The following is a 14,621-nucleotide window of genomic DNA, read 5'->3' on the forward strand; positions in this document are numbered from 1 at the left end:
GTGTGCTACTTCCACTTTTTATCCTATCCTATGTCCTCCCACAACTATCGGGCCATCTTCCTTTCACGTTCCTCTCACACACTCACACCTTTGTTTTGTTTTATGACTGACTTTAACCAGGGCAGTCTGTGTGATGCTGGATTTGGAACCCATGTTCATTAATGGATAAGCACAACTCTGAAGACGATAACTGGTCCTTCCCTAGCATCAACTCATGGCCAGTAGTTTAAGCTATGACAAGTTGGGCCTCATGAGCTCCACCTTGATCTATGGTTGACTGATGATAGGTTCAGTCTTGTGCAGGCCCAGTACAGGCAACTCCAGCTGTCACGAGATCCATACATCGAGTACTGCATTGTGGACTGAAAACTGCGTGCTCTTCTGTCTGTCTCTTGGCTCTTCCAATCTTTCTAGCTCTGGTAATATGACCTTCTCCGAGCCTTAGAGGGAAGTACCCTAAATGTCTTGCTTAGACTTAACCTTATCACCATCACTCATTCTCAGCATGATAAGCAGCTACGAGTCCCTTTAGTAGTCACCATTCCTGGCAAAGAGGGGATCCTCTGATTAGACTAAAAATATCATTTTTTTTATGGTTTAACATATAGATTTAGAAATGAGTTTTATACCATGTCACTTTAGCTAAGTAGCAGTTGTAGATCCCATAGGGACAAAGACCTCCTAAGAACCATGAAGTTTTGATCAGGTTTACAGTACTAGGTGCATATCCTCTCCTGTGAGGTAGGTCTTGTGTCCAATAAGGACAGTCGATTACCCCAAGAGTTGTGCTATCATTGCACACCAGTGGCCACATCTCACCAGTTGATCAAAGTCACTGATGCATTCCCTGATCCACACTGGAAGCCTGCATTGCCCCTTCCGGGACTACGAAAGCTAAAAGGGAAGAAGCTTTAGCTCACTTCCGGTTCCATTTCTCCGTCTTGCAATAGAATCTATCTATCTATCTATCTATCTATCTATCTATCTATCTATCTATCTACCTATCTATCTATCTACTATCTTTCTTTCTTTCATCTTTTGAGGTCTTCACTTCCGGTTCCATTTCTCCGTCTTGCAATAGAATCTATCTATCTATCTATCTATCTATCTATCTATCTATCTATCTATCTACTATCTTTCTTTCTTTCATCTTTTGAGGTCTATGTCAAGACAGAAATAAACTCCTGATTGATAGCCATGGAAACACAAAGGGCTGAGTGAAACAAGCTGCACAATGCAGGATGTGAAAATAGACTTCCATGAAAGTGAAATAGCAAGGAACACACAAACTGACATGAAGATTTCCACCATTCTAATAAAAAAATTCTCAATGGAAAGATGCGCCAAGAGAGTGGATGGTGTGAATGACAAAATGCCAAATGCTAATTATTTTAAACAAGCAAATGGGTGAAGAAAATATGCAGAATCTTTAAAAAGATCAAATCTATAAATTGTGGGCATAGAAGGAGAAGAATTATTCCAGGTATAATAATATAGAAATATATTTCAATAAAATTACAGAGAGAAAATTTTAAATGTAGGGAGAGAAATGCCTGTATAGGTACAAGAAGCACAGAACACCAAATAGCACCCAAAGAGAAAGGCCCTGTGACTTATTTTAGTTAGAAAACTACTTTATACAGAACAAAGAAAAGGTATTCAAAGCTGAAAGAGATAGGCTAAGGCAGATATAAGAGCAGGGCCACCAGCTGATTTTGATTTTGCAATTAAAACTTTAAAATTCAGAAGGGCTTGGCGCAATGTAATTCAAGTTCTAAAAGACCACAGGTGTCAATCCAGACTACTAACATGGCAAAACTACCCTAGTTGAAAAAGAAAGAAATACTTTCCATAACAAAAACAAGCTAAGAGACTTTATACTTAAACCCAGCTCCATAGAGAATGCTGGAGGGAATAAGATTAAATAATAAAATAAAGGATAAGATTATATGGGAGGCAACAAAGAGAAATAAATGATATTAGAATAGCTTTTTTAATAATTCATTTATATTTGTTATTTTATTTATTTATATTTCAAATGTTATTCCCCTTTCCAGTTTCCCCTCCACAAAGTCTCCCATACCCTCCCCCTCCCCCTCCCCCTGCCTCTATGAGAATTCTCCACACCCACCCACCCACTCAATCTCAGTGCCCTAGCATTCCCCTATACTGGGTGATCAAGCCTCCACAGGAGCAAGGGTATCCCCTTCCATTGATATTAGATAAGGCAATCCTCTGCTACATATGTAGCTAGAGCCATGGGACCCCCCACATCATGTGCACTCTTTGGTTGGTGGTTTAGTCCCTGGGAGCTTTGGGGGGTCTGGTTGGTTGATATTGTTCTTCCTATCGGATTATAAACTCCTTCAGCTAGATAGATACCAGGTACAAAAGTTAAATCAGGATCAGATAAACCATCTAAACAGTCCTATAACCCCTAAGGAAATAGAAGCAGTCATTAAAAGTCTGTCAACAACAAGAACAACAACAACACAAAACAAAAAAGCTCAGGGCCAGATGGCTCTAGTGTAGAATTCTACCTAATACCAATTCTTCTCAAACTATTCCATAAAATAGAAACAGAAGGAACACTACCCAACACATTCTATGAAGCCATAGTTACACTGATACCTAAACCAGACAAAGACCCAACAAAGAAAGAGAACTTCAGAGCAGTTTCCCTCATGAATATTGATGAAAAATAGTAAATAAAATTCTTGCAAACTGAATCCAAGAACACAGCAAAACAATCATTCACCATGATCAAATAGGCTTCATCCCAAGGATGCAGGGATGGTTCAATATATGGTAATCTGTCAATGTAATCCACTATATAAACAAACTCACAGAAAAAAACCCACATGATCATCTCATTAGATGCTGAAAAAGTCTTTGACAAAATTCAATGCCCCTTCATCTTAAAAGTATTGGAGAGAATAAGAATTCACTGTCCATGCCTAAATATAATAAGAGCAAACCAACAGTCAAAATCCAACTAAATGGAGAGACCCTTGAAGCAATCCCACTAATACCACAGAAAAGGCGGGCTCCCTCTCTTCCCTATCTACTCAATACAGTACCTGAAGTTCTAGGCACAGCAGTTAGGCAACAAAAGGTCGTCAAAGGGATACAAATTGGAAAGGAGGAAGTAAAGATATCTCTATTAGGATAGTTCTTATGGAAAGAAGGTCAAGAAAACACCATGATATCAAAATGACAGAAATTCAATAATAACCTCAAATATTGGTGGACTTGATTCCCTGATCAAGTTACACAGACTGGCCAACCAGTTTAGAAAATGGGATCAACTATTATGTTTTATGTATAAGAAACAGTATCTCATCTCCATTGTGGACTTTACCTTGCAGGGAAATAATAGAAAAAAGTATTCTAAACGATCAGAACCAGGAAACAAGCAACCATGACTATTCTAATGTCTGAGTAAATGGATTTCAAAGCAAATCTAATCAGATGAGATAAAGAAAGATACTTCATTATTATCAAGGGGAAACCCACTAATAGGACATTACAATTATGGACATAAATATATCAAATACGTATGTATACAAATACTACTAGGCATTAAAAAACAGACCAAACCCAACCCAGTAACAGTAGGTGATTTTAATACTCAACTTTCCCAAAGGTCATGTCATCCATTAAAAAAAAAGAGAGGAAAGACAAAGAAAAAAGAAAAACACAGAAACACCACAGATCAAATGAACATGAGAGTGTCCACAGAGTATCTCACCAAGTATTATCGAATCCACAAAACTTTCTCTAAAATATACCACATCCTGAGGAGTAATTCAACTTTCAACAAATTCATAAAAACTGAAATTATAAATTCTGTCTGACTGCAAACTAATAAAGCTTGAAATTGATAATTTAAAAAACTTCAGAAAATAAGACATTATAGAGATTAAATAATTCACTACTGAAGGACTGATGGGTCATGGAAGAAATCAAGATTAAAAAATTAAGTTTCCGGGATAACATGAAATGGAAGGACTGCACAGTAAAATGTCCATGATATAATCAAAGTAATCTTAGAAGGCAAGATCATAGTCCTATATAACTACATTAAAAATCAGAGAGACCACTCGTGCGTGAGGCGAGCAGAGCTGGAGACAAGAGCAGAGGTCGAACTCGGGATCTGACAAGATGGCCGGACTGCCCCGCAGGATCATCAAGGAAACCCAGCGTCTGCTAGCAGAACCAGTTCCTGGCATTAAAGCAGAACCAGATGAGAGCGAAGCCTGTTATTTTCATGTGGTCATTGCTGGTCCCCAGGATTCCCCCTTGAGGGAGGGACTTTTAAACTTGAACTATTCCTTCCAGAAGAATACCCAATGGCAGCACTAAAGTATGTATCATGACCAATATTTATCATCCTAATGTAGACAAGTTGGGAAGAATATGTTTAGATATTTTGAAAGATAAGTGGTCCCCAGCACTGCAGATCCGAACAGTTCTGCTATCAATCTAGGCTTTGTTAAGTGCTCCAAATCCAGATGCTCCATTAGCAAATGACGTAGCCTAGAAGTGAAAGAGCGACAAAGCCCAACAGTGAGAGCATGGACTAGGCTATATGCCATGAACAATCTTTAAGTCGATCAGATCATTAAGTGTACACCACTTCTGTTCTGCAAAGACTTCTTCCTTTTTTGTTTGCATTTAGTGGACACAGTCTTAGAAACATTACAGGATTAAAGGCCAGGCATCTTCTTCTTTGGTGATCACACACACATTAGCAAATCTGTCTTGTGCTGTTCACTGTTGTAAGCATGAGCAGAGGCTGGAAACATCACCCGGGTTGCTGAGAGATGCTGAGAAGCAGGGCTCTCTGCTTTGATCCCTTACCCCATCATGGTCTAAGTACAACACTGTGAATGAGGGCAGGTGTCAGAGTTAGCTGCCAGGGGCATAGGTGTTTTTATTTTATTTTTTAGGGGGAAAGTAGTTTTATTTTAATTTCATGGCCTCCTTTCCCCTCCCCTCTCTTAAGGGATCTAATTGCAGTGGTTAAGTTCAGCTAACTAGTGTTTTAGAATCTGCTCTCTAGCCAAGTCTGACTTTAGACGCTGTAGATGGACAAGCTTGATTGTCTAATCCAAAATGGGAACATTAAATAAAATCATAGCCTCACTAATAACATTGTGACTTTGCTGTCAAGTGTAGATTCTCCATCCCCCACCCCACCCCCAAAAGAGGAAGAAAAAGCTTGTGACCATTTTGTATGGCTTGTCTGTAATCTTCTGTAAATCTTATGTTTTAGTAAAATATTTTTTGTTATTGTAAAAAAGAGAGAAAGCAAGTTACTTAATTATATTCTTTTTGAGTTTAGGAAACAAAAACATATTAAACCCAAAAGTAGGTGTGAAGAAATAATTCAAGCCAGGAAAGATATTAATGAAACAAACAAAACATAAAGAATCAATGAAGCATGGACTTGAAAATATAAACAAGATTGTCAAACTGTTAGCCAAATCAACCAAAATTAAAGAAGAGAAGGCTCAGATTAAGAAAATCAGAGATGAAAAGGGAGACATAATGACACATTAAATATAATCTAGACAATTATAAGGGCATACTTTTAAAACCTATAGTTCATGAAATTGAAAAGCCTAAGAGAAATGGATGGATTTCTAGACACATCGCCCACGAAACTTATATGTAGGTAATAATTAAACTTAAACAAAATTGACCTCTACAAACAAAGAGATTTATGTAATAATGGTAACTAATAAAGGGCCAGATGGACTCACAATAGAATTCTACCAGACTTTTAAAGAACAACATCATCCAAATTACCTCATATCATAGAAACATAGTGATCAGTTCTAACTCCTTTTGCCAATATTGATCTACTACCCAAAGCAGATAAAGACACAACATGAAGAAAGAGATCAATAGACCAATATCACTCATGACAATAAATATAAAAAATTCAACAAAGTACATTACCAATTGAATACAAGAACAAATTAGAAAGATCATTCATTCGCCATGATTAAATTGACTTTGTTCCCAAAATGCAGGGCTGGGTCAACATGTACAAGTCATATAAATAAACTTAAAGACAGAAGTCATATGATAACAGATTCATAAAAAGTCTTTAGCAAAATTCAAAATCACTTCTTGATGAAATCCCTAGAGAGAATTGGTAGGGATGGAATATATATACCAGTATGACATAGGGTATATATAGGAAGCCTATAGCCAAGATCTTGCTAAATGGAGAAAAATTCAAAGTACTTCCATTGAAATTGGAAACAAGAATCTCTTTGTTCCTATTCAATATAATTCAAGTCTTAGAGATATTTGACAAGAGAGAAATAAAAGATTCAAACAGAAAGGCAGACAAAGCATCCTTCCTCACAGATGAGGTGATTCCGTGTATAAGAAACCCCACAATTTCCACCAAAAACCTGTCAGAGCTGATAAAAACTTTCAGAAAAGTAAGAGAATACAAAATCAACTTATAGACTCAACAGGCTTTCTGTATACCACTAACAAATATACTGAGAGCAGAATTAAAGAAAGAATTCTATTAATAGCCTCATAAATACCTTGAGTACATCTAAGCAATGGGTTGTAATGCTTCTATAGTGAAAACGTAAAAGCTCTAAGCAACCGGGGGAACCCAAATGGTAGAGCAAGAGGGCTAAGCAAAACAATAGAGGTATGAAAACATAGAAATATTCATACAACTTTGCAAGTCAATGAAGTAACACAAGCTTTTTTTAAGTTAGAAGGGAAGATACCTTGCATGTAGGGATAATGCTGTTCTTAAAAGCAATGGATTATTAAGCAAAAAAAATCCAAGTTCAAGATATCAGATGCCTTCTTATGTGCTGTTGGTAAGGAAGGCAAACAGGGTCACAAAACAACAACAACAAGAACAATGGCTCTGAATATGGGCAAGGAACTTGTAGGCAGGAGGGGGTGAGTTACAGAGTGGGAGATATGAAAAGACTTGAAAGTTATCATAATATACTATATATCCATGAAACTGCCAAAGACGAGATTAGATAAAAGCTCTATTAATATACACATATACACTATATACAGATATACATATAAATATATACATATATACACATATACATATATATAATATATATAACAATATTCTAATAAAGTTAAATGTTGCAATGGTTTATATATATGCTTGGCCCAGGGAGTAGCACTATTAGGAAGTGTGGCCTTTTTGCAGTGGGTGTGTCATTGTGGGTGTGGGCTTTAAGACCCTCATCCTAGCTGCCTGGAAGCCAGTATTCTGATAGCAGCCTTCAGATGAAGATGTAGAGCTCTCATTTCCTCCTGCACCATGCCTGCCTGTATGCTGCCATGCTCCCACCTTGATGATAAGATTGACCTTCTGAACCTGTAAGCCAGCCCCAGTTAAATATTGTTACAAGATTTGACTTGGTCATGGTGTCTGTTCCCATCAGTAAAAGCCTAACTAAGACAAATGTCATGTTTCTTAAAGTCAACTCTCCTTTAAAAACAGATCTTTACTTACTGACATATGTAGCCTTGGTACCCAAAGGAAGGCAGATGTCAGAAGCCTGGAGAAATGCTGGAGAAAGTGGAATGTCTTCTCTTTGTCCCCAAGCATTATGATGAACAGAGAAGACACAAACCAGTCATGGCCTGTGTAGTTTCCTTGAAGGCACACTGCAGCATGGTCAAGGAACTTTCACACATTCTGAGGAGAGACACCAGTTCATGAATACAAGGAAATATTCATTGCATGTAGTAATCACTGTCTCCAGTTGTTTTATAAGCATTGATAACTGAAGACGCTGAAGCTGTTAGGGTTAAATTTATATATGAAAAACTAGTGGCACCATCGTTCCTTTAATGTATCATTGGATTATGTGTGGGGGAGGAGCCAGCGTTACCTACCAGAGGAAAAGCTGCTGCAGGAACATTCTCTATGTCGATCTATCAGAGGACAATGTGTTTTTATGTGAGTGACTTGCTGAGTGACTAGAACAACAAAGCAAAATCTTTAAATTTAGGATTCAGCAGTGCAAATACTTACTATATTTTTTCTTAAAGCAAACTCCATTTCTGAATACCAATTCAAATGAAATAAATATACTGCAGAAAGCAGCAGCCTTCTAATTCTACTTATGTCTACGTAGCCTGCTTGCTTTTTTTAACATCTTGGGTTTGTTTGAAAATGCCTTCAGAATGACTTCACTCAGTTTAAGATTTGGTGAATACAGCTGAATCTAAGGATCATAGGTCAATTTAATACAATGTATGTTCAAAACACAGAAAAAGATAATACAATGATTCAGTATAATAAACTACACAGTGTGCTAACACTTCCTATGAAAGAACTATGGATAACACAGGAAGACAGTTCAGTTCTGCATCAATCCACTCAAAAAGGATATGGAGAGAAGACGTGACCGGCGACTGCTGTTGTTTCAGGAATTTCTCACAGTGCTTTAAGACCAAAGCAAGATCATTTTCGGCACCATCTTTTAACAAGTTGAGAAACTTCCCATACCTATGTTAAAGATCCACAAAACCCAGAAATCCATTAGCAACCTCCCTGAAAATGCACTTTCAGAAATCCATCACAGTGTATTTCTCTTGAGAGTTCAAGGTCTGGAGTTTTGAAGACTCTACTTCTAGGATGACTACAGTAAGCACGCTACTCGGGAGTCATTCCCGATCATTCCAGCACGTTTGGATCAGCATAGCGATCGTTAACTTTCTAGGACGGTGGAACAGTAATGAGAAAATAACATGATAATATATGACAGATGAGATGAATGTATTGATTTTTTCTGAAATTAATCTAAAGCACAGAATACAGAGTTTAGTTTTATGGAATGTTAAATTAAGAACTAACTTTGGAAGCATTGACTAGTATTGGATATTGAGGGGAATTTGGGCATTTTGAATTGAAACTAGGGCAATGATGAACCATAACTTGAAATATCTTAGCATTTCCATGAATCAAGCACTATAATTAAGTGAAACTAATTTCTTTTATCTAAGTTCTAAGTTCATATATTTTTAACACACTGAATGTGTGTATTGTCATCAAGGGGAAACACTACATTTGTACCATTTCCAACCTTACTAAGACCTTACTTGGTCTGCGGTTTAGAAAGTCTTCTCCTTAGTGGCAACATTGCTAGTCATGTTTAATGGTTTTGTTGCCACCATTTATCTCAGAGATTCTACAGGACAGTAACTGGACCATACCCCAGTATATCCAAACTCTACATCATTCAGTATTTTTCACTTACTTTCTATGAATAAGAAATTACATTGAGTTAAAATATGTGAGCAGGCTACTAATGTAGTCTGTAGGTTCCATTTCATTGGAAATGTATCAATATAAAATACTGTTATTAAACACATATATGGAGTTACATATCATAATCAAAACAGTTATCTGACATAGGTGAATGCTCTGGAATCCATGCCAGGATTTTCATTGTAGTGGCCATTTATATAATAAGACTCCAGGGGTTTAGTAGCTCTCACATGTGCCTTCTTAGATCTGACTCAAAAGATGACCCTCTAATTATAATGGGACAATTAATAATCTCATATTAAATGAGGTTCATTAAGAACAAGGAAAGGAGGTTCATAATACAGTACACTCACTTCTTTTGAAAATTAATATATGAGTTTTAAACACTCAAACTATCACAATTTTCGTTCACTTATTTGAACTTCTCAATCTCTCAATCTACCCTTAAGGTGCCTGTCCTCGCTGTCCCCTAACTACTAGAACAAATCATGTTTCAGAAGATGTATGACTGTACCATAGCATGCTCATCTTTGCAATGTTGATTTTTTTTTTTTTTTTTGGAGGATACAAAAAAACCTGACAGTCATAGAGAAACACACTAATTAGCTTCTGGAATAATAATGAGCTGTAACTAAATTACAGCCCGAGGTAACTTAATCATGTGCCAATATCCTCAAAGATAATGCTATCATTTTGTGAGGGATAAACTCTGCATTTAAAGTCTACTAAATACTTGGATGTTATTAAGCACACATCAGGTTGGTGAATTCTAGGGATTCCTGAAAGAGACATTTCCCTACATACCTGACAGCCATTTTAATGCCAAGCTGCTGCACAGATGAGAGACTCTCATTCTTCACATTTGCATCAGTAGCTAACAACAATAGAAAAAGGACTTATGAAAATGTATAAAAGTCTGCACAATAATCACATGTTAATTGAAAATTGATGAAAGCAATATTTTTGCATATTTTAATGAGAATTTTGGAAATGCTGATGAATTTGTTCTTTTAGGAGCTGCCACTTATATTTTCACAGAAATTAACAGAAAACTTTCCAAGAACTTTTATCCTGCAAAATTCATGTAAAAACAGAGAGGTGGGACACATATTTATCAGCACTCAGAAGGCATAGGCAGAGGAATTAGCATTTCAAAGGCAAAGTAAGTTCAAGGCCAGCATGGGCTACATAAGTCCTTCTCCCCAAAACCAAATGAAGCAAAAAGCATGTAAAATGATTACATTATTTGGTGTAAAACAATGAAAAATGAACAAAGTATAGAAAGCTATAAGACATTAAGAAGTAATCTAAAATACAATGTTTCATCACATAATGCTTATATAAAATTCTGAACGACAAGTATATATAATCATGGCCTCCTAACACATACGTTGAAATCTTTCAGTAAGTCCTGTAAGGCTCTGACTTCTAGACATGACAGTTACTTACATACCATCTTGAAGTAGCTGTGATCACTTGCACAAAACCTTTCACACGATCAAGACAATCAAAATTCCAGCATGGATAGAGGATGGAGATGAAGCCCACCCCAAGAAAAACTAGTGACAGTGGAGAGGAGAGAGAGAGAGAGAGAGAGAGAGAGAGAGAGAGAGAGAGAGAGAGAGAGAGAGAGAGAGAGAGAGAGAGGACTCCTTTGAGAACAGGGTCTGTTTCCTGTTGTGCTGTGCTTGGCCCAGGGAGAGGTGTGGCCTTGTTGGAGGAAGCGTGTCACTATGAGTTTGGGCTTTAAGACCCTCCTCCAACATGCCTGGAAGTCAAGCCTTCCCTTGGTACCCTTTGAAACAAGATGTAGAACTCTCAGCTCCTTCTCTCCAGCTGCCATGCTTCCCGCCTTGATGATAACGGACTGAACCTCTGAACAGCAATGGAAACCCTAAGACATTTCTCATGCCTGAATAGATGTCCGCATACCCAATCACATATGGGTAGCACTAATCAGACTCAAGGGGTTATTGGTTAAAATAATAAAAAGGTGACATGATGGTGGGAATGAGACAGGATAGGGGCATGAGAGAAGGTTGGAGGGAGCTGTAAATGGATAAGAATAAAATACATCCTATAAATTATAAGTTTCCATAGAATAAATTTTAAAAATCTTTAAGGGCTAAGATAAATAGCTCATGTTAAGATACTTGCCTCCTGGTTCAGTCCTCAGTCCCACACACACAATCTTTCGTAGACCAGATTCAACTTTTACTAGATAACATTCCATTAGGGTTGAGTTACTAGGTTTCTCTTTTCAGGTTAGATTTTCTTTGTGAAGTAGGGACTGTGATCATTTACCAAAAACTACAAAAGGGTCAAGAGAGATCGACAGTTTGGACTAGTTTTCAGACACACTGGATGACAGAGTTAGGGTGAATAAAAGATAGTTAGATACCACTCAGGAGCTAGCTGAAATTTTCTACTTCTACATGAAGGAAGTCTTGTGTCTATGCACATAAACAAATGCTGTTTCTGCACAGGAATGACCACTGTGAAGGGAGTCATTGGCAGTGAGGAAGGAAAGAGAGATTCTCTGATCCTGCTGTTACTGTGCTTCCCATTCATAGCATATGGGGATATCTCCTACTACTGGTAGAATCTGCTTCAAATGCAGACTCATTCATCCCTAGTAATGAGTCACTTCTGATAAAGTGGGGAACAGTGTGAAGAAGTCATAGGAATAAAGGATAAAATGAAATACCATACACTGGATGAACTTCTCATGTGGTGTCAGAGAGAAAACACAAACACAGATCACTGATGAAGGTGTTTCAAAGTTTCAAGCAGAAGAAGAATGGTGCAGAGGAAACACTGGATGAACACCCCAAGGAAGAAGAGGTTTCTTTCAGCTGCTTGACAAGTGGCATTTGATTCAAGTCTTGAAATGGGAGTAGAGTTTAGGTCTTTAGAGATAGGCAAGGACGAATTGATGGTCACTGCTATTGAATACTGACTTTCTAGACCAGCAGCAATGGATTTTCTGTGCTGTGCTTGCAGGAAAGGAACCAGTGCATCCTGGTTTGCCTGCCCACTTCACCTGCTGAATCCCTGAAAGTCTCATGCTGCAGGAGCTTCTCCAGTCCCTGGAAACCTAGACTGGATGCTGACCACGCCAAATTTGGAGTGAATGGCAAGAAAAACCAAGCAAAAGTAAATGTTATTGCTTAGAACGGGAGGCAGTATTGAGATGATTCAGCAAGTTCAGAGCATCTGAGCCTGACCCTGGAATCCAAGTAAAGGTAGAAAGGAGAACCTACTCCACAAAATTGTCTCCTGACCCCCACACGTGCACAGTAGAGCATGGGTATCCCTACACTGTAATAGACACCATAGCAATAGATACAACTTTTAAAACCACCTTTTATACGATGCTGGGTTAGTTTCTGGTAAACTATAGCTGAGTCTTATCTATACTGGGATCCAGTCAGTAAAATTTATTAATTTGGTTTCTAATGACAGGAATTAGGCTTCAGTTCCCAGAGCCTAGTGTTCCTTGTTATTTATAGTTTTCACTGAGTTAGTAGATACACTTCCACTGGTGGAGGAGGCCCGCTCTGCCCTTCCCATAGTAGTGATCAATCAGTAGAACGGCAACTCGAAGCAATGCAATCTCTAAGAATTCCAAGCTCCTATATGTCATGAACCTATAAGGTACCCTTGGGGCTCTGGTAGAAGAAAATGTATCGATTGTAAAGAGAAATAAGAGACAGCGCTAAGCTTAGGTCTGATCTATTTGTGAGATCATGTTTCTGTTCCTTTTTCTGCACAGGATAAGTTTGACTTAGGTTTCCATTACTTGGTACCAACCACACACACACACACACACACACACACACACACACACACACACACACACACACACACACACACACACACACACACACATGCACACACACACATACACACACACAGAGGCACATGCATGTACACACATACATGCAGGTACACACTCAGATACATATATAAACATACATATATGTATACATATACACCCATACATATTACATACATACATACATACATACATTCATAATATACACACACTCATTTCTCATTCCAATACTTTTAAAGCTATCATCATTTATGCATTGACTATAATTTCCAATTTTCAGTTGCTAATGAGTTCTTAAAATGCAGCCATAAGTTGGGTATATTCATACACATGCTTACTACAACACAATCAGGGAAGTCTATGTAGAAACTAGAAACATTCTGATGCTTTGTGTTAGTATCTAAGGCTGAGCCTTTATTTTATGGCACCCTATGCTTTAGTTCTCTAATTTAAGGAATATAAAATTGTCATGCTCTGCTGTGGGTGACAACATCTAATTTTGTAAAGTTTAACTTTTTTTGCGAAAATAAAACTGAATATGTAACATTTAAAAACCAAAATTTAAAATGTGATATGTTCCTAATAGCCATGGAAAATATGTGAAAATAATATAATTTTCAGAACTGCTATAAGTTAGATAACACTGGAAATTCTAGGACATATAAGACTGCATTACCTGACATGAGAAATAAAACTTCTCCCTCACTAACACTTGAAATAATGCTAAAATTCCCCTTATGGAAAATACAGTGAATGTAGCTTTTAAATTTGTTTGAAATGAACTCCTACTCTACAGGCTGGACTGGCATGGAACCTACGGTGAGTACTCCTGTTTCTTGGCTTCCTGTATACCAGGTTACAGATATGTACTACCAGCCCTGCCTCAGACACCTCGCTTAACAGGAGAGGAGGAAAGGGCAAAGGCTTTTCCCATGCCTGTGTTTTATGAGTCATGGTGGCTTCCGCCTAGACACAAGGTCCTCCACATCAATGGGGAGCAGGGAGCAGTTAAACAATGAGGTGAGAGATGTTGCCTCAATGCCTATGCCACCAAAGGTTATGTGAAAATCAGTTCTGTCAATGTGGTACATCTACACAATGGAGCACTACTCAGCTTTTAAAAACAATGACTTCACGAAATTCTTAGGCAAATGGATGGAACTAGAAAATATCATCCTGAGTGAGGTAACCCAATCACAAAAGAACACACATGGTGTGCACTCACTGATAAGTGGATATAAGCCCAAAAGCTTGTAATACCCAAGGTACAATGCACAGACCACATGAAGTTCAAGAAGAAAGATGACCAAAGTGTGCGTGCTTCAAGTCCTTCTTAGAAGGGGGAACAAAAATATTCACAGGTGGAAACATGGAGACAAAGTGTGGAGCAGAGACTGAAGGAAAGACCATCCAGAGACTGTCCCACCCGGGGCATCCAGCCCATATACAGCCACCAAACCCAGGCAATATTGCTGATGCCGAGAAGTGCAT

General features: G+C 37.9%; 1 protein-coding gene and 1 pseudogene across 1 annotated transcript in view; one reads left to right on the top strand and one right to left on the bottom strand.

The window, feature by feature from the left end:
• Tbc1d32 (TBC1 domain family member 32) overlaps window positions 1-14,621 on the bottom strand; it is a 207,532-nt gene that overhangs the window by 20,405 nt on the left and 172,506 nt on the right. Inside the window, exons 28-30 of the mRNA XM_032888330.1 lie at window positions 10,097-10,166; window positions 8,415-8,530; window positions 7,529-7,683 (exon numbers count right to left, since the gene is read on the bottom strand). Coding sequence (XP_032744221.1) covers window positions 7,529-7,683; window positions 8,415-8,530; window positions 10,097-10,166 — 341 coding nt within the window. The remainder of the gene's footprint in view (window positions 1-7,528; window positions 7,684-8,414; window positions 8,531-10,096; window positions 10,167-14,621) is intronic.
• LOC116886872 lies at window positions 4,109-4,611 on the top strand (annotated as a pseudogene).

The sequence above is a fragment of the Rattus rattus genome, chromosome 18 (genome assembly GCF_011064425.1).
Source record: "Rattus rattus isolate New Zealand chromosome 18, Rrattus_CSIRO_v1, whole genome shotgun sequence".
Classification (NCBI taxonomy): Eukaryota; Metazoa; Chordata; class Mammalia; order Rodentia; family Muridae; genus Rattus; species Rattus rattus.